At 46.7% G+C, this 20072-nt stretch overlaps 1 protein-coding gene across 6 annotated transcripts in view; it reads left to right on the forward strand.

The window, feature by feature from the left end:
- Nucleotides 1-20072, forward strand: part of CTBP2 (C-terminal binding protein 2) — a 283650-nt gene that overhangs the window by 240338 nt on the left and 23240 nt on the right. For 2 of the 6 annotated variants that reach the window (XR_015290035.1, XM_086900263.1), the window contains exon 1: nt 1323-5194. The exons of 3 other annotated variants lie outside the window; for them this stretch is intronic. Coding sequence is in view for 2 of the 3 variants with exons in the window: in XM_086900263.1 (XP_086756389.1) it covers nt 3514-5194 (1681 nt within the window). In the remaining variant the exon portion in view is untranslated. Of the gene's footprint in view, nt 1-1322; nt 5195-20072 lie in introns of those variants that run through there. One more of the 6 variants, XM_086900262.1, reaches the window with a different exon arrangement.

The raw sequence follows: 20072 nt of genomic DNA on the forward strand, positions 1-20072 counted from the left end.
CCTTGGACACTTCCAGAGATCCAGGGGCAGCCATAGCTTCTCTGAGAACCCTGTGCCAGGGTCTCACCACTCTTACAGGGAAAAATTCCTTCCCAGTATCCCATCTATCCCTGCCCTCTGGCACTGGGAAGCCATTCCCCCATGTCCTATCAATCCACGACCTTCTAAAAAATTCCCTCTCCAGCCTCTCTTGGAGGACCTGTTCAGGTACTGAAAGGCTGTGATAAGATCATCCCAAAGCTTTTCCAGGGTGGGCAAGCCAAATTTGCTTAGCATTTCCCCATTTCCCCATAGCAGAGGTGCTTCAGCCCTTGAATCATCTTTGTGGCCTCCTCTGCACTTTTTCCAACAGCTCCATGTCCTTCTTACATTTCAGTCCCCAGAGCTGGGCACAGCACTGCAGGTGGAGTCTCACCAGTGGCATAGACAGGAGCAATCACCTCACTTGCTCTGCTGCCTGAATTTGCAAGGGGGCTGTTTTTAAGATTGAAAAAAAAAAAAAAAAAAAGAAAAAGGCAAGACCCTTGCTGCCCATCTATAAATATTTAATTCCAATCATTTCTTATTGATTTATTGGTTCACTGGGGGTGTAACATTTCCTTTGCTACTGTGGTGGCACAGAAGGCAGCCCAGCTCCAGAGCTCTGGGCCACGTCTTCCCCACTGGCTACAGCTCTTGGTCAACAAATACTGGGGCCAGCAGAGCCCTCCAAAGAGGACATCTGGGCCCTGGCTGCAGGGAAATGTGCAAATCCTGCAGCCCTTGGTACCGCAGGCATTTTCCTCTGCTTGGCTTGGAGCACAGGAATAATCTGTTTGTTCCATTGAGGTCAGCACTTGCGGGATAAACCATCCATATGCATGAGCGTTCCAGCAGCAGCTCCCCAGGTAGGGTTTCCTGGCCCCTCTGAAGAGCTGCAAGAGGAGCACATCTCCTGCCCAAGGCTGCGAGGGCAGGCTGGTGCTGGGGTGGTTTTCAGAGCCCAGATGGGGCTCTGTGTGTAGGATGGAGTTTGGAGGTGGCTGTCTGGGTGCTGCTGTCCATGTGTGCGCTGGGCAGGACACAGCCACCAGTCACAGATGTGTTGGTTTGGGTGGGGTTGCTATTGTGTGTCCATCCTGAGACCCGAGGGCTTGTAAAGCCCTTGGTTTTCTCAGGGGTAGTGAATGCTTCAAGCTCCCTTTGGACTTCCCTTGCAGTTGTTGAAAATCAGCATTTTTGAAATTTCATTCTCTGTGGCATGGTTTTTTCCATTGGCAACCAAGGCTTAACATGGTGACTGTTAGCTAGTAATTTATTAATGCTAAAGACAATGGTAGAAGATGACCTCGATCTATAGACCAGGATTTTATTATTTTGTCATATACATTTTTGGTAGATTTCTTCTACTGCTTCAGAACAAATGGCGCCAATCTCACTGTATCCAGTTGGGAATACATTTTATTCTTTAGCAAAATGTTGTTGTAATAAAACGTTTTTGTTGGTTAAAATACTCTCTGCTTTATTTGTAAGCCACAAATGTGTCTTCCCATCTTGACTTTTACAAAAGAAGAAATTTTCCAGTGTGCCTGAAGTTTGTTAGTTAATTCAGTATAATGCCAGTCAGATATTCTCTGAGAATTGAATAAATAATATTTTGGGCCCCACGTTTTGCATGTCTGTGTAATATCCAGCATAATTTTCAAGATCGTGATTCTTGAGGATGGAATTGGAGGAGAGAATATTTGAAGAGGATTTGTAATATTTACTGCAATAAAGAAATTTAGGGATTACTCAAAGATCCTGTCAGTATTTGGGTCAGAAATATAGCCCAGAGGTATTAGTATGATAGGCAAGTATAAGCATTAGACTGTATTAGTGATTTAGCTATCATAATAGCACAATAGTCCATCATGTGATGGCTTGTGCACTAAACATTTATTGTGGATTAGCCAGGAAAAAGGCTCAAGCTGTCTTGCAAACAGGCCGGGGAAGGTGACTGTTCCTCCTTTCAGTGGCTGTGTCCTGGAAGGGGGTTTATTGGAGGGGAAGAAATCTGTGACTGTAGCAGAGAAAGGCAAAATTGTTTCCATCTGAGTTTTTAATTCAGAAAATAAAATGTTGTCTGTGTAGCAGCGGTCAGCAAAATAAGGAGCAGTTGAGCTATTTCTTCTTTGAAAAGGAATATTTGAGCATGAGCAGCCTGTCATAATTTGGGTTATGTGTTTTGGGGAGCCATTTTAATATTTCCTCTGAAAACAATGACTTTATATGGAAATTTTTATTACATTTGCAAATAACAATTTTCTGTGCTGTGATTCCATCTAAATCCCTTTGCCTACTCTAAGTGTAAAAAAAGCTTAAGCCACATGAATATTGAAATACTGCTCAGTACAAATTGAGTTTTGTGTGATGTTTCTGAGTGTTTTCCTATTTCATAAACATGTACTTTTTCCAAAGGAAGCTGGAGATAATGGGCAAAAGTCTACTATTCCTTTTTGCTTCGTTAAACCAGGCTTTAGATCCTTTGGTCCTCCCCTCCTTCTCCATGACCTGTGCTAGGGTCTTAAAATTATAAATTCCAGATTACACCTCCACAATTTTCTGTCCTGGGATGATGAAAGGATTTGCATATTATGGTAAGATTACAAAAAATCTTTTTGGAGCCTAGTTAGCGTGGCTAATTTGAAACTACAAAGAAAAAAAAAAAAAGTAATTTCGAATGCAAATTATAATATTCATAAACTGCTAAATTGATACCTAACTAATTTCTAATCTCTCTCGTATTCCCAAGTATTTTGCACTGGCCTTTTTTAGGCCTGTCTGCTGGCTCCCATTTAATTTGTCCTTAGCTGTGTGCAGTGGATTAGCATTTCATCAGGTTGGATTAAGATTGAGCTGACACTGAAGCTTTCTTTTTTATTTTTACATGCGCATGTGTGGGGCCGAGCGGATCCGCGCACGTTCCGGTGGGTGCTGGGACAGCCTCCCCCAGCACATCAGGGGGGAGACAGCCAAAACAGAGGAAACACACGTTAAAAAATAAAAATGTTAATCAAACAAGCCAAAAAAAAAAAAAAAAAAAAAAAAAAAAATCAACATTCCCCAGGGGAAAAATTGCATTGAGGTTGCTGGCTGGGTCAGTGCGTGAGATTTCATCGGGCTAAAATGATGTCACATGGAGCGAGGGCTTTAGTGGTTTTATTTAGCTCCTAATCCCCCCACACTGCTCGGCCAGTTGTCCATGTGCGCCGTCCCCAGCGGCACAGGATAAAGCATCTGGGCTGAGCGCGGCTGCAGCGCACGGCCAGGGCAGCCCCTCCGCCGGCCGCCGCATGCTCTGCCTGCTAAGGTTACCCGGATTAATAATTCAGGCAAAGACACTCGGAAAGGCAAAACCGGCGGCCGGTGCTCTCTGGAGTCCCGGGAGGGCTCAGGCGCAGCACGGTCCGGTTTGGATGCGTGCCGGAGAAGCGCTGAGAAGGAAGGCGCCTCCTCTTCTCCTCGTCAGCGGGAGCGAGCGGCCTCGTGGTGATGCCCATCCCCAGCAAGCACCCCAACATCGGCCGCTCGCAGAGCTGGGACGCTGCCGGCTGGTATGAGGGGAACTGGGAGAGCGAGAACGCCTTCGAGTACCAGAGGCCACCGGGCCGGAGGAGCTCCCTGACCTACGGCGGCGAGGGCAGCTGGTACGAGCCACCGCGGGCAAATGATATCATCTTGCAGGGCGGCGCGGAGCTGAAGCAAGAGGCGTACCCGTACCAGGATGCCACCTTCGCTCCAGGGCCCCTGAGGAAGGGCTCTGTCCCCGACTTCGCCTACTGCGAGCGGCCGGCGCCCATGGCGGCCCGGGGCTCTCTGCCGCCCCAGGATTATTACAGCGACCCGTCGCTGTCGGCGAGGTCACCCAAGGACCCTCGCTGCTACCGCGACCACGTGGCGGGCAGGCCGCTGGCCAGCTATGGGGCGCCCGGCAGCCGGCTGTCCTGGGACCAGGCCGCAGCACGCCCACCTGCCCCACCAGACACCAGCCGGCTCTACAGAGACCCCAAAGCGGCCCTGGATGGGCAGAGGCTGCGCGGCAGAGATGTGTCCCCAGCGTGGTACGGCACGGAGCCCCCCGGGCCGCGCTACGCCGCAGAGCCCCCTGCCTTCCCCAGCAGGCCGGGCTACAGCGATGGCGCAGAGCGGGCTCCGGAGGTGGCAGCAGCCAGGCAAGCTGCCCCCACCTGCCTGGTGGTGGATCCCAGCGGCAGCACCGGCAGCAGCTACGGGCCGGGCAGGGAGAGCACCGCCGCCAAGGGTCCCTACGACAGCTACGAGGCGACGGTGGCGACGCCTTCCCACCCGCCGGTGCCGCCCGCCTTCCCCGGGCCGGAGGGCAAGAGGAGCTTTGACCCCGAGTTTGTGGCGCTGCTGCGTGCGGAGGGTGTCTCGGAGAACACCTTTGCTGCCCTGCTGCAGCAGGGCTTCGACTCCCCGAACCTGCTGGCCATGATGGAGGAGAACGACATCAAGTCGGTGGCACCCAACCTGGGGCAGGCCCGCGTGCTGTCCCGCATCGCCCACAACTACAAGGCAGAGATGCAGCTGCAGAGGCAGGAGCGCAGGAGCGGGGCACTGCGCCCCAGGACCCGCTCCAACAGCTTCAGCCACCGCAGCGAGCTGCCGGCAGAGTACGGGGTGCCCACGGTGGATGGCCCTGGCACCTCGCAGCACCCGCCACCGCTGCAGCCGCTGTCCCCGAGAGGTGTAGAGATACACCGCCGGCCGTCCAGCGCCCCGACCCAGCACTTGCTGGAGACCACCGCCTACCCGGCCCCCGCGGGGGCTCCGCAGGGGCCGCACTTCCTCCCCGGTTCGGGATACAGCACCCCCCTGCCTTGCAGCACGCACCCGCGGCCCGCCTCTGCCTACTCCGCTCCCGTCGGCTTGCCCGTGGCGGCGGCCAACCCGCACGGCAGCCCCAAGACGGCGTACCCCACCACCTACACCGTGCCCATGGAGCTGATGAAGAGGGAGCGGACAGCGGTGGCGTCACCGGCACCCAGCCCCCACAGCAGCCCCCAGCTCCTCCGCCGGCCGGGGACAGCGGGGGACGGTGGCCTGGCACCCACAGGGCCTGCCTTCCCTGCCCAGCTGGCCCCGTACCCGAAGCTCAGCCGGCGCACGGGGCCCCCCGTCATCGTCTCCACCATGGCGTCGCCTGAACCAAGTAATTACCGAAGGGGCTTAGTCCATATTGTAGCTTAGAACCACCTTGTTGCTGCTTATTTTACCCCTCAAAAAACCCTCAGTCAAATATCATGGAGGTTCATGCCTGAGTATTAGACACTGTCCTACTTAGAATATGCGGTGAAGGGAATTTCTGTGCAGGGTTGTGCTGGCCATGCGGAGCTAAAGATGCTGATTCTTGCTCTGTGGTTAAATTCCAAATATTTCATTTGTTTAGCCAACTTCAGTTAAATGTGAGCGGTATCTCAGATAATGCTCCCAGGGTTAATCTTGCCGTTCCTGTTGTTTGTCGAGAGCAGGAGATTAGACACTGTGCTGGCTGAGCAATTAGGACTACAGGGTTTGCTGCAGATTGACTTTTTACCGCTGTTATCAGGCACAAATGTGTTCCTCCGAGGAAGTGGTTAGCATTGTTTTGACTAAATTCATCAGATAGTTAATGGTGTTATTCGAGAATCGACTTACCTTTGGCCATTACCTAAGGCTTTTCTTCTTATTATTAATTTGCTGTTTTATCAGGCATACAAAATAAACCCCTTGATTTCCTTCTCGAGATGCCTGTAAGTGAAGCGATAGAGCTGTTAAAGTAATAGGGCTGTGCTTTAAACTAAAAGCCTGTCATTAAGCACTAGAACAATAAAAATGAATGGTGGCTCCTAGACTTTCCTTCCCTTTCTAGAAACGCTCTGGCTCTTGGCTGCTCAGATGAAAAGCTGTACAATCTGAGCAGGCTCTGCTCCTCCGCTTTGGAGATGTGGCACTCAGAGCCTGATAGAAGCTAACCCCCAAAATCACCAGGAGAAATATAAGGGTATTCATCAAATCCATTCATTTGTTCCTTGACTTGTTTGAAGAAAATGTGGAAAGACCCCCCTTGAAATGTTTTTTGCTGGTAATGACTCTGTGAGCAGGGAGTTTTCTCCCTGTGCAGTGCAGCTGAACTCCCATGCAGACGATTCCCAAACAATGTGCCGTACAAGCACACACATACACAAAGCTTTAATAAGAGGGATACCATTTATAGGCATCGAGACGGTGCCAAACTGGTGATGCCATTCCACAGGAATCTAAATAAAGAGGGGAAATGATAAAGTTCTCAAAATGCAGACACTTGGCACACCCCTTTCCCTGCCATACCATAATTACGCAGCTAGGAAGTAAATGCCGGTCCTTTCACGCTTAGGAGTCCTTTATGTAGCTGGTGTAATGTATTGATTTCTAAAAAATGCCTCAATATTAGGCAACATGTTCTGTGTTGACATGGATCAGATGCTAAAGTAGTACATCCAGGCAGTATTTTTAAATGAATGCAGCTAAGAAGACGAACTGGCAGAATGTGGGGAACACAAATATGTTCATTTATTTGCGCTTTGTCTGATTGAGCGGTCGGTGCCGACGCAGCAAAGAGCTCTGGGCTGAAGGACCTCCAGAGCACGGGGATTAGGAGCAATCTCCTCCACCATGGGAAGCAGATCCCTCCTTCCCTGGTTCACATTTACAAACTGCAAACCCTGTTCTCTAAAAATATTGAAATTATCCCTTCCCTTCACCAGAATTACCGGTGCACAGCAAGAGGAAGCCAGCAGTATTTCTGTGCTGTTGAGCTCCTTCTTGCTACTCAGCCCTCTTTATTTCTTTTTTTTTTCTTCTTTTGCCTACGACCATCTCATTTGCATGAGGATGACATTTGTTGCTCCAGTAATTTCATCTGATAATGGCCAGCTTGCAAAGCGGATCTGAAAACATATTCCTTAATTATGTGTTGCCAAGCAACGAGAGGGTTTGGCCATAATCACAGAAAGATTATCTTCTCATTGAAGGCCCTGAAAGGTTTAGCTGAAGTAGGACCTGTAAAATTGTCTTCATTTTTATTTATTTCCCCTTTTTCCTTTCCAAATAGCCTGAGAGGTTTTCTTCCTGTTAAACTATATTTTAAAAGTAAAAGCCAAGGTAAGGCACATGGAAGGATTAAAAATGGGAAAGTGTGTGGTGGTTTGTAGATGTTTGAGCTGTATTGAGCTGGAGTGTTCACACTTACCCACAACGGGATAAGCTGAGGTTAGAAATATGTTAAGATGTTTTAAAGCTTTGAGTGGATGGCAGAAACTTGACTAAATCCAGGAAAATTGTATTTGTCAGCCAGGAAGGGCCAGGATGTGTTTTCAGGAGCGATGAGCCTTCTCTTGGCTGTAGCTTTGGCTGTGTATATTCGAGTCGCAGGATGAAAGCAAATTCAGTATTAAAGTCTGTGTCCAAATGGCTGCAAATATTTTCTGTCAGTGTAGGTTAATGTCTTCCCAGTCAGCAGAGGGTCATAAAGAGCATGTTACAGCCCAGTCATGTTTTAAAGCTTGTTATATGGATAAGACCTTAAAACAGATAATTTTGGGTTTTTTTAAAGTCTTGTTGAACTGTGCATTATAGTCTTTCTACAGTGAGTTGTTCCTAAATAGCCCTTTTGTCATTTTGCGCTGAGTTTGACACTCTGAGTGCATTCTGCACAGCTGCTGTTCACTTTGGAGTTTGGACAGAGGGCTTGCAGGAGGAAAGTGTCTTCTCCTGCCTGGTATTCCTGATGGTAGAGGCAGGATCCTGGGCAGGGATACAGGCACGTGCCACGTGTTTATGGACCTCTTGCTTTGGCATGCTCAGATAAGGGAAAAGGAGCAATGAGATTTAGTGCTGCAACTGCTTTGCTATTCTTAAAATAATTAGCAATAAGTTAGGTAAATTGCCCTTCCTGGGAGTTGCAGGGTTGTATGAAGAGAAGGTGGTGAATGAGCACCTTAAGCCCTTCGCTGTGGCGACAGAGTGACGTCTCCAGAGATGAGCCGGCTTCCCATGCCAGGAACCCCCCTGCCACAGCTCTGGCAAAGCTGCTGCTGTCCATGTCATTGAGACCTTGTCAGGAATAGCTGCCAGGAATGCTCCTGCAGCCTTGCCATCCACAGGATCAGCAGTAGTGAGCACACCAAGTCAGCTCAGTGGCGAGCAGGAAGAAAGCCCTGCAAGGTCTGAGTGACAAACGTGTGTTGATGGGAGGCTGAGCCAGAGCGCGTTTGTGGCCAGCCCCGTGCTGAGCTGGGAGGGAGAGCAGGGAAATAAATAGTCCAGGTCAGCAAAGCTGGTGAGGGCAAACAGTATCTCACGGTCACTGATCACATCACTGCAGTTCCGCCTCCAAATTTTGCAACTTCAATTTATGATGTTTGCTGGTATTTTTATTAAAGTACTTAATTTCCTTCTTTTTTTTTTTTCTTTTTTTTTTTTTTTCTTTTAACCCAATGTTTTAGTAGTAAAGCAGTTGGCAGATGAGAAATCTTGTGTTTTTGTGGCTAGCCTGGACTTCTCCCAAACAGGGGCTGGTCCAGATTTCTCTTTCTGATGCTGGACTTACAGAGCTTAAATGAGAAATGGTGATTCATTGTAAATATGTGTCTTGGGTGATTTATCAAGCTCTCGTTTACACATGAAGATATGAAAGCAAATTATCACAAAAGGGGAGATGCTAGATGCTTCCCACAGGGATGAGGAGCAGGGCTGCCCTGTGGATATCCTGGTGGATATCATCAGGAAACCAGAGCAAAATGACTTTGCTGTAAGATTTGGTTGAAAGCCTGACATTTTCCTGAGCAGGGAAAGCCAGGCTGAGGGAAGCTGACCTCCTTGGACACGTTGTTCTCTGCAGTATGAAGGGGACTCATCTTCTCTTTTATCAGTTTAGAGCCCAGCTAGAAATGCCTTTCACTGTGATTAGCTCAACTCTGCTTGTACTCTTTAACACCTCGTTGTGATGCCTTTTATTGGTATTTCCCACCCTGTGACAGATAAAAACTGTGTTAACCACACATAGTTGCAGGCTGAAACTCTGCACATGGGCAACCCCCAAAGAGGAAAGGGCATAGGTAGGAGTAAGAGCCTTGATGGTTGTTCAAGTATGGTTAAAAGAACCCATCAGAGATGGTTAAAAGAGTGGTATTTTCCCACTCTTGTAAGCTATTAATTCTTTTAACCTAATTAATTTAAGCTAAGTTGCCACTGCTTTCTATGGGCAATGTTTAGCAGGATATTTCCTATACAATATAAATTTCCTGGGCATTTGCTGATGTTGATTTATTCTTTGCCCAGTGCAGTGGACAGCTCAGAAATCGACTTCAGGTTTTCTTCTGTGTGTTTCCTGTACAAACCTCAGCATGGAATCACAGTGTGTCCATGTAGGGCCGCTCAATTAACAATCCGGAATGAAACGGCACCAAGGGAAGCTCCGTGCACTGAATAAATCTGATTTAATTTGCACATTGACCTGACAGACCATAGCATGTCCTTGGAGCCATTTCCCAGCTAGTGTGTTAGTCCAGGTAAACTCTGCACCGCCCTCAAAAACACAGAGTAATGTTTTTAACTGGGAGCACAACTTCCATACAGAAATACAGGTTGAAATAAGCAGACAGGTGTTTCCCGCTGTCCCCATGGTCACAGCATCAAGACACTAATATCCAAAATGATGAGGGAAGTAGCTGGAAAACTCACAGTGAGTTTGTGAAAGCCTTTGAAAGGCTCAGAAGGACCTCAGCAACCTGTGGTGAGCACATGACTGTGTGGATCTTAAGATGTGCAAGAGATGTGCTGTTGGCTATCCTGATATAACACTGACTGTCTTGGCCAATCTGCACGTACAGTTCCCTGGTGGCAGAGAATATGCTTTTAAAATACTTCTTTAAAGGCTGAAATATGCTTTTTATAATGGTTTTATCAAAAGCAATATAAAGTGTCAAACTCATTCCAGTTGCAATTCATTGACTTTAGTGCCATGGCAATAAAAATGAATTTGGCCTGTCGAAGGAGAATGTGTTGTCAGATGCACAAGTGTTGTCATCTTTAATTTACACTTTTCTTTCACCCTGTGTTTCTGGTTCTCCAGCATTGTTTGGACTTTCATATACCCAGATCATTCTCTGACTATATTTGCTGATATTTTTTTAGCTTTCTCATAAGTAGTTTCCATAGCTACAAACTTCATGTTCACATAGGTGGGGAAAAAATTTAAAGGTTTCTTATTATTATTGTATTAAACATTTTTTATATTTCTTCTTCTTGTCATTCTCATATCATCACACTGCAGTCCAGTTTAATGAAAATGCTGCACAACTGAATTGCCTGTTATTTTAAAAAGTGAAATAGGTGCTGAGCTGAATCCTTGAAAAGCAGAAGGCCAGCATCATTAAGCCACTGATATAGAATAAATATTGCAGATGTAGGACTGGTATTAGTAAGGTTTATAGATGGCAGGCAAACTTTTGACTTTTACACCTAAATAAAGCCTGACGTTAACAGCATTCTGCTGGCTTTTGGTAAAGAAAGCTAATTTTTAATCTCTTTTGTCTGCTGTTGTTTTGTTTAAGATGAACTGTTATTTCTCAGAGTGGGATTCACGTGGGTTGTGTTTCCAATATTTAATTTTGCCTCTCTGGTAGGGAGGTGCTGGAGCAGCCGTGTCCTGGGCAGGGCAGCCCAGAGGAAGGGTTTGGGTAGAGGTGTTGGGCAGCAGTGATGGAGCAGCCATGGAAGGGTTTGGGCAGAGGTGTTGGGCAGCAGTGATGGAGCAGTTTTGTTCAGGGAAACGGGAGGCTCCGAGTGCCCAGTGCTGTGTCTGGGGTCTTGCCTTCTGCACCCTCAATCCAATTATCTGCTCCAGAGCAGATGGAGCAGATTAGTGCCCGGCTCTCCTTCCTCCGCCCTCTCCCCCGGTGCAGGGGGTGTCCGGCCAACAATCGGCTTAACCGTGGGTCCCGTGGCACAGCCCCTGCCCTGCCCCTCAGCAGGGAAACCTCAGCTCTGGGGCTGCTGCTGCTCATCCCCTGGCCTGCTGACTCCAGTTCTTTGGCAGTTTGGAAGCCTTTGGCCTAAACTCGTTTGCCAGGCATAAATTCCATTTTTTTGTTTGCAAGGAGTGTGTGCAGTGTGGCCACCAGATGCGTGAGCTGTGCCCCACAGTGGAACAGCCGCTCCAGCAGCGGGGTCGGGGGTGGAGGATTGTGGTTCTTTCCCACCTGCAGCATTCCCTCATGGAATCTCAGCCAAAAAATATTGTGTGGCCAAGGGAGATTATGGCCTTGCAAATGAAGGCAGTGTCAGCCATGAAAGGCTTGTGACACCACGGGACTGTTCCTGCAGTGCCCAGAAGCATCACAGTCCCTGGGAAAAGGGTGATTTAGGCTCTGTAATCTGAGACATGAGCAGGTTGTCACAGTAAGAAGAAAACCACCAGGGTTTAGTTGCTGGTGGAGATCCTTGGTAAATACTGGTATGAACAGCTAAGATGGCATTCTCATGTTTTATTTATGTATGCAGATATGTATAGATATGAAAATGGGGAGGAAAAAATCTCCAAAATATAATCAGTGTCTCAGTCATTATCCATTTGGATCAGTGCTTCTGCAGTCTTCATTGTTTGCCAGAAGTGTCTTGTTTTGGTTATCGAGCAATTTATTATTTCCTAGCTTGGCGAGCAAACAAGCAGACGAGACTTTGTTTAGACAGCAAACACAGTGATAAGAAATAATTTAGGATATACTTTCCATGAAAAAAGCCAGAAAAAGAGGATCAGAACCGAGGTGTCATGGAAACATTTGGCATGTATTTTCCAGATGTGATGGTGGTATCTCCAGGTGGGTTCCCTCCACCCAAGGAGCATCAGGAGCTGTAGGTGGTGGGATGGAGTAACCTGGCAATGTCCACCTGACTTCCCTGCTGGTCTTCTTAACCTTAACACGTTTCCTGATGCTTGTGCTAAACACTGCAAATCCCTGAGCTGCCTCCTACACATTCCCTTACTGACCCTATAGATTATCAGTCTTTTCTTAGGATGGCCCAGTCTCTCATTGGAGTCTCTCACTGTTACCTGCAGAGTGAACAAAAACAAGGAATGGAGATGTCACACACATTTGTTTTGCTCTCTGCCATCTCTGAGTGTTTTGTTAGAAAGGTTTAAATTAACATTGAAAAAGTACAGTAGTTCACACAAGTGCATATATTTTGTTTTGTCAGTGCGAGGAATCTTGATTAATATTATGAAGGATAAAAGAAAGGATTTAATGTGGACAGCAGAGAGCTTGTCAGTATCTAGACCATCCTGCTGGGACACTGAAATAATCAGGAATGCTTAAATGTCACTTTAGCTATCCCACCTGGCCAGCAATTCCTGTAATCTCTCCTATCAAGCTTTCCCCATCTTTGAATTCTTCCTCATGTTGAGTAGACCTGCATGAAAGTGGGAGCTGTTATCCTACCGGATGAAACATTTGGCTTAAGAGTCTTAAATTTCCATTTCATTCTTGTCTGCAGCGAATGAGGTCTTGTTTCATCTGCAGTCGGGGCTAAAAAGGTCCCCAAACCAGGATTACTAATAACTAATAACATCAGGGCAGTGCCAAACAACTCTGTCAGGCTCTGCAGTGGAAGTTTTCCCCTTGGGGCTCACTTTTATTCAGCAGGGAAGGTGTTCTCTGTATTTGCTGTTCATCCTAAAAGTCCAGGCTCCCTCAGAGGAATGTGTCATCTCCCATACCATGTTCTGGCCAGAGGGAGAGCCAGGGGATCATCTCCCTGCTGTAAGATAAGCAAGATACAGAGGTACATCCCTAGGACCAGCAGCCCCACATTCTGGCCCATCAGCTCTTTTTCACTCCAGTTTTCTGTTTCAGAAGCTTGCATGAAAAAAACACCAACAAAGTCATTATTTATAATTTTTGTAGAATATCTTTCTGGAGGAGCAGCTTCCAAAGTAGGGCAGTGAGTCAAGTTCACTTGAAAAACGGTGATTTTGTCATTGATTTCAATATGAGGAGATTTTTTACTCAATCCTGCAAAAGGAACCAGCTCTACATCACTGACTTTTACTGCATTTCTTAAAATTAGATCTACAAACCCAATGGTTTCTTAAGCAGGAGAAGCTGTACATTTCATGCATTGGAAGCCTGTGCATTATTAAAAATAATAGGATAGATTTGTCAAATGGATAATGAGTAGGTTTCTTTCTCTGTTTTTCAGTGTTTTAATGAGTGCAGGAAATGTTTGCTATTTATTTGCTTTCAGGTTTTACCAAGGAGCTCTGGAGATAATTGTCAAATTTCCAAGCGTGTATCAATATTTCATGAAGCTCTGTTTTCCCTCTGTACATTCACAAGTTGGGTCATTAGCACTGGGACTGATATTAACAGGCTAAAGCAAGGCATGAAAAGGCATTCCACCAAACCCTTGCAAGTTTGAGAATTTCTGAAATAAAATTCTAGTCAGGTCTTCTGGGTAAAATAAATATCGGTGATGTTGCATGGTTTCAAATGTTAGATCTGTCGGAGAATTTCTTGTTTGATCTCAGGTTCTGTGGTTTGTGGACCTGATCCAGAGAACACCAAGGCTTTGTGTGTGTGTTCTGTGTGTTTGGCCTCATGCCCAGCACTTACCACAAATTGGGGTGTACCTTACAGAGATAGGATATCCATCCACGTCATCCTTTGGAAAAAAGCAAATTCCACCTTTCCTACTACCAGAAGATTAAATTGTGTTGAATTATTAAAGCTCAGATTGATTTTAGACACGGTACCAGTCAGCACTGCTGCTGACTATTTAGTTTGCTGTTGGCTGTTCAGTTTTGGGTTATTTTTGCATGGTCTTTGAGGTGCAGAACTGGCTGTGTGTTAACAACTGTTCGCCTTTGGACATTTGCCCTTTATAAGAGGCTACATTTTGAATGTTGAATATTTCTTTTTTCTTAATTTCTGACATTTTTATGTAAAACATATCCCTGTTCTCATTCTGATCAGGCATCTTATCCCAGTTTCGGTTTGCTTAGCCTAAAACTCTGGTGTCAGGCTGGCTTTTGCTTCTATTCATGATCTAACCCAACTAGCTCAGTGCAGTGCTCTCAAGAAAAAAAAAAAAGTCAGGAAATGAAAATTATTCATAGATATGGACCCACTGTGCTTTGCTGTGGAGAGGGTGCAAAATTATTGATAAATTCCTGTGGCTTTTTGACCATTCTAAATGGTTGCCATAAGTGCTTCACCAGGGACAGCTGAGTGATACCTGGGAGAGAGCAAAAAGTGAGACTTTAAACTTGACTGAACCACACAAAGTCTGGAGGGCTAATGTGGAAATCTGAAAGTGTGCAGAGAGCTGGAGCGTGGATGGATGGAGTATCCAGGGCTCCTGAAACAGAAAAGTACTTCAGAGTTAGGAGTGATTAAAGCAGAAAGGGACCAGTAGTGCTTCCCTGGAGATGGAGGGATGGATTTCTGTGGGAAGGGCAGAGCTGGCTGTTTGACAGAGGGGTTTGAAGATCCTTGGAACTAGCAGATGTCAGGACTGACCTGTCTGTCAGTATTTTGGTATCATTTTAGGATTTGTGACACTGTGGGCTACAGTAAAGCAAAGGAGGTCACTTGTGAGCACACACATTGTTAATTGTTAATCATGGCAGTTCAGGAGGAGAAAGAGAAATGGCAATCATGCAATATTGACACAACAGGAGTGTGTGGAGATAATGAATTTGGTCACAGCTCGATATGACAAAGTTCCAGACTGTAAACAGAAATATTTGTCAGAGGGGAGACAGTGCTCAGGGTGAAAATTGGGTGCTTTGCTAAGTAAAAATCACCTTGTAAAGGATTTGGAGCTGTGGGGGGGCTTTGTAAGGGAAATCCAGAGCAGATGCATTTGACTGCCTTGTCCTTCTAGGAGGAAGTTTGGAAAGCTGGCAGTAAATTGTGCTTAGCTCTGAAACTGAGATTTTTCTCTGAGCAGGACTCAAGAAGACAAGAGTTTGCAATGCAATTCCCACCCAGATTTTGGTGGGTTTTTTTTTGGTTTGGTCACTGATAGCCTGTGCCAGGTGCCAAGAGGACACAGTTCCTCTATGTGATGCTGCCTGGGAGAACCTGGCCTTACCCTGGACAATTTCCTGGGGAATCTCCAATTTCCTTTACTTCCACTCTGGGAAGTTATTAGGCACACTGATTTAATATGTCTGTTACCTATTTGTTTAATCTGTTCATTAGGCACTTAGAGCCCCATGATTCTTTGAAGAAGCACATACTAAGGGATGCTGGAAAGCCTGGGCTGCACACAGTGCTGAGAGTGGGCAGAGCTGGAAACTGCCCCACTGACACAAGGGGAGCAGCTTTCCTCCAGCACAAACACATCTGGAGAAGTGGGAGAGGAAAGAAGAAGGTGGGAGAACAGAAGAAAGAGGAAAATACTGGAATCAGCAACAGTAAATCCAACCAAAATACTGCAGCAGGACAGAGGGTGCCCTAAAAGTAGCCAGTTTCTAGGAAGGTATTCCATGCTTGGGAAGAATGGTGCTGGTAACAGTCACAAAATGTCTGTGTTCCAAGTTTTTTGTACACTTCCCCTCCCAAGTTGGCACAGTTGCACGCTTTGTTTGTTTGCCTCCAGCTCCTACCCTTGGTGGAGTTAGAAATACTCTGACTCAAGTCCATCCAAATACAACAGTGCCATGCTTGGTAAGTGGGTCATGAGCCCTTGGGGTCTGAGCAAAGATTTTCTATCAGAATTTGGCAAAAGAGCAAATTAAAATGCTTTTCAAAAAACCTCTCAATTCCAAGATTTTGTTTTAAGATTAATGTTCTTGTAAACAGTGTGTGACCTGTGCTTTGATGCTTTGCATTAAGCCACATGGAGCTCCTGGCTGTTAGTGTAAGACAGTTTTGGAGATCTCCTGGAGTAATACCCATATTCTCCTGTCAAGTTTGGGATGATTCTTTTTCATCTCCTGCCTCAAAGTGCATCACGAGGGTGTCCTGAGGTTTCTTTTTGGAGCCACACTCGGAAAACTCAACCTTACTGCTGCCATTGCTCTGTGGTCACCTGTCTGCAGCCCACAGCTGTGCTCCTCAGCCTTCCTGACATCTGACACTCACGTTTTGTTTCATTCTGTGGCTGGTTTGAAGCAGGAAAACCCAAATCTCCCATGGTCAGTCAGACAGGGGGGCTCCCATCACCGCCAGGAGTGTGTGGAGCCCTGGCAGGTCACAGCTTCACCCTCAGTTGCAGTGAGAGCATCTCGGGTGCACCCCTGGAAACATTCTGTGAACCCTGTTTCTCCTTGGCCAGAGTCCTGTGCTGAGGAGAGGCATCAGCATGATGGTTTTCTGCTGCAGCCAAGGAGTCTTTTCTTCTCCCTTTGCCTTCCCAGTCTCCTCAGACGCTGCCTCTTCCCCTGGAGCGATGTTTTGGCACCGGACACTGGAATTTCCATTGAGGGATGTTCAGTTGTCTCAGCACAACAGGTATCAGCTTCTTTCTGATCACAGGTGGTCAGACTGGCAGACAGGGAAAAGCTGCAGTTCCTCTGCCTGTGGTCTTCTCCCCTTTTTTGTGCAATCTTTCTGTCCCTGTGCTGCTTTGAGAGATGCACACGCTCTGAAATGTCTCTTCTTAGAGAGTTTATTGTGCTTGGGATCTGGTCTGCTGTTTAAAAAAAGCTACACAGCCTTCCTGGTTATTTTTTTCCATCACCAAGCAGGGCAGAGGCTGAGAAGACCACCCACCACTGCTGCTGTGCTGACAGGGATTCTCGGATGCTGTTGAGGATGGGCTGAGTGATGCGCTCAGAACGTGCCAGTCCTCTCGTGGACCACATTGGGTGGTTGCAGCCCACCCTGTGAATTGCAGAGCCACAGTGGGGATGTCCAGGGGATAGAGTGACAGCTCATCACAGCTAGACAGCAGTTCTGTGTTTGACATCTTGAGGTCAAAAACTGTCAGTTCCTTATTTTTTACGGTGTCTTAAATCGCCTGGAGAGTGTTTTGAGCCTTGTCAAAATGAATTAATTAAGGCCAAGTTGTATTCACAAGCCTGTGCTGCTCTGATTCAGCAGCAGGACTGTGCTTGATTTTCAGCCTAATAATTACAAATGGTTTTGGAGGATCTGGGGGGCTGATAGAGCTCGTTTGTGTTTCCTCCAGAGCCACATGTGCTACAGTTTTTACTTGCTCTTTGCCTTGGCAGTCTGTAGCATTGTTTTTCTCCTCCTTAGGAACACAGCCAGTTTTTTAATTAAGGAAATCACTCTGCAGCCATTGTCGCTGTTCATTTGAGTTCTTTGTCCATACCAAAGTTTCCAGCTCCCCAGAAGATTTGAAGACACTCCTTACTACAGCTGGAGGAGGACAGAAGTTTTGACTCAGGGCAGGCTCTTCTAACTCTGTTAAGACCAGGCATCAAGCACCTCTGTGGGCAGCACATTCACTTAGTGAGAGCTTCAAATCCACCTCTGGCTATGACAAATACTGCTGAGGTTATTTTTCTATTGGATTCGTATATAAAAAAAAATAGTTGTGAGAAATGACTATCACTTTGTGCTGGGCTTTACCACTTACTGGGCTTTGAGCCTAAAAGGATTTAAAAGTCATCATGCTCTAGGGAAAGTTGTAGCGAGAAAGGATGTGGAGGGTTGCTGCAGCCAGCTGTTGGGATTTGGGAAAAGGCTCATCCTGACCGATGGAAAGGAGACTGGGACTGAGACAGAGAGGCAGCCAGGGCTGACACAGCTACGCCCAGTGGGATTAGGACCAAATTAGAAACTTGACTTGCAGGGGTTTATAATTTCCTTTATATTGTGACATTAATAAATGCAAATCTTTATCTTCTAGTTGTTATCATCCCTTGTATCTTTTGTTAATGAGCATTGTCCCCAGTTCAGGCTGCACTGATAACTGGATGGAGAGAATAGAGATATTACTGTGCACACATTCATGTGTGTTCTGCAGAAGTACCTGGGGGTGTGAGGAAAGGATGTGGGCACTTCTCCTGTGTGCCAGCTCCTCCTGTCAGCCTGGAGTTGGACAAGAGTCCTGGAGACAATGCCACGTTAATGCAGCACAGTTCAGTGCTTTTGGTATTTCACAGTGCAGCACAAAAACTTCTTTTCTCATTTTGTTTCTGAAGTGCATCAAATTCAGACCATATGCACCATGTCAAGGCTGCTCTTGCCAGACAACCCAAAGAAAATGCTCAGATCAGGCCTGCTTGGTCACTCAGAGGGAACTGTTGAACTGAAAGATTGGTGGGTTTAGATTAAATATTGGGGAGAAATTCATTCCTGTGAGGATGGTGAGGAAGCTGTGGCTGCTCCATCCCTGGAAGTGTTGAAAGCCAGGCTGGACAGGGCTTGGAGCAATGTGGTCTAGGGGAGGGTGTCCCTCAGGGTGTTGGAACTGTAAAGTCCCTTCCAGTACAATCCATTTTGTGATTCTGTGTCTCCTGCACAACTTGGCTTCACAGTGGAGGCCACGGTGGCCTGGTGCTCAGCTGGGATTGGGCTCTCCATCCCAGTCCATATTCTTTCCATCCCAGATAGGTCCCTCATGGAAGGGAGCTCTCTAATAGCCAAAATAAAGACTCTGAGAGCCGATTAAAGCATGTAGTGTGTTACAAGCAGAAAGAAGTACAGTTTGGGGTAGAGGATACAAAATACATTTGCAAGGCATCTGAGCCCGATGCTGAGACATTCTTTCTCTCAATGTTGTTGTTGCCAATAGCTTCTCTTGTGCTCAGACCAAAACTATTTAGGGTGGAACATTTGCTCCCTACTTTCTAGCAAGCCTGGTCGCAGGAATGAAGAATGGATTCTTTTAGTGGCCGCAGCTGGTTTGAATGAGCCCCACACTGAACCCATTGACTCCAGGCACTCCTCATGTGAATCACAGGGAAGCAGCAACCAGGATTTTGTTTTTGTGCCTGACAGGAGCAGAAACAGCGGAGCAGTCACAAGTGGATTGCTTGAACCCAGGCACATGCCAGGGGTGTCCCCTGCACACTGTGTGGCTCATGCTGGCAGCAGGCAGCGTTCACCAGCTCATTCTGAAGTCAGGAGGCAGAGGAGGGTGAGATGTGTTGCTGTCTGGGTGTCTGTGCTGCATCCTCACCCACACCTCCTGCAGGGCCCCCAGAGGGGATGGTGTGGCTGCACTTTGTACAGATCCATCCTGTTCATTCAGTGAGAGATGGAAGAGTTCTTCAAGGATTGGGACCCTTGCATTACATACAAAACAAAAAAGTCATGAAACCTTTCAATGTCAGTTGGCAAGACCTTGAGCAAGGCACTGAGATGGAGCTGCACCTCTCTCAAGGCCTGCTTCTTCTGAGGGGCAACAAAATAACTTGTTTTGGTAAACTCAAGGAATCATTTCCACACCCTGTGACAAATCTGTGTCAGTTTTTATAGGGGCTCTCTCTGTTGGTTTTTAAGCTGAAGGAAAGTTAGTTTAGATTAGATACTGGGAAGAAATTGTTCCCTGTGAGGGTGGGCAGGCCCTGGCACAGGTGCCCAGAGCAGCTGTGGCTGCCCCTGGATCCCTGGAAGTGTCCAAGGTCAGGTTGGACAGGGCTTGGAGCAGCCTGGGATTATGGAAGGTGTCCCTGCCCATGGCAGGGGGTGGAATGGGATGAGTTTTAAGGTCCCTTCCAACCCAAACCATTCTGATAAAATCCAAATTTTTACGTTGAGAGCAGCTTCTAATAAGTTCCTGTAGAAGAATCACCTTCCTTTTCTTTCCAAAGAATGAGGGATTTGGGGAGACAAATTTTATCTACTTGCAGAGAGAGGAAAGCAGGTCAAGGAAGGCGATCCGTGTTGGGCTGAGCATCAGGGAGAGATTTGGGAAAACTCCTGCTAAAAGTAACAGCACCAAATAAAAAGGGGTTTGGTGGTAATTGAATGCCACCTCTATATTCTTAAGTATTCTTGGGAAATCAGCTGGCCATGTGCTCTGGGTTTTTTTCACAATACTGGGTTTTTCTTTGTATTACCAAAGGTATTAATTAGAGGAATAGA

The sequence above is a fragment of the Cyanistes caeruleus genome, chromosome 8 (genome assembly GCF_971803275.1).
Source record: "Cyanistes caeruleus chromosome 8, bCyaCae1.hap1.1, whole genome shotgun sequence".
Taxonomy (NCBI): domain Eukaryota; kingdom Metazoa; phylum Chordata; class Aves; order Passeriformes; family Paridae; genus Cyanistes; species Cyanistes caeruleus.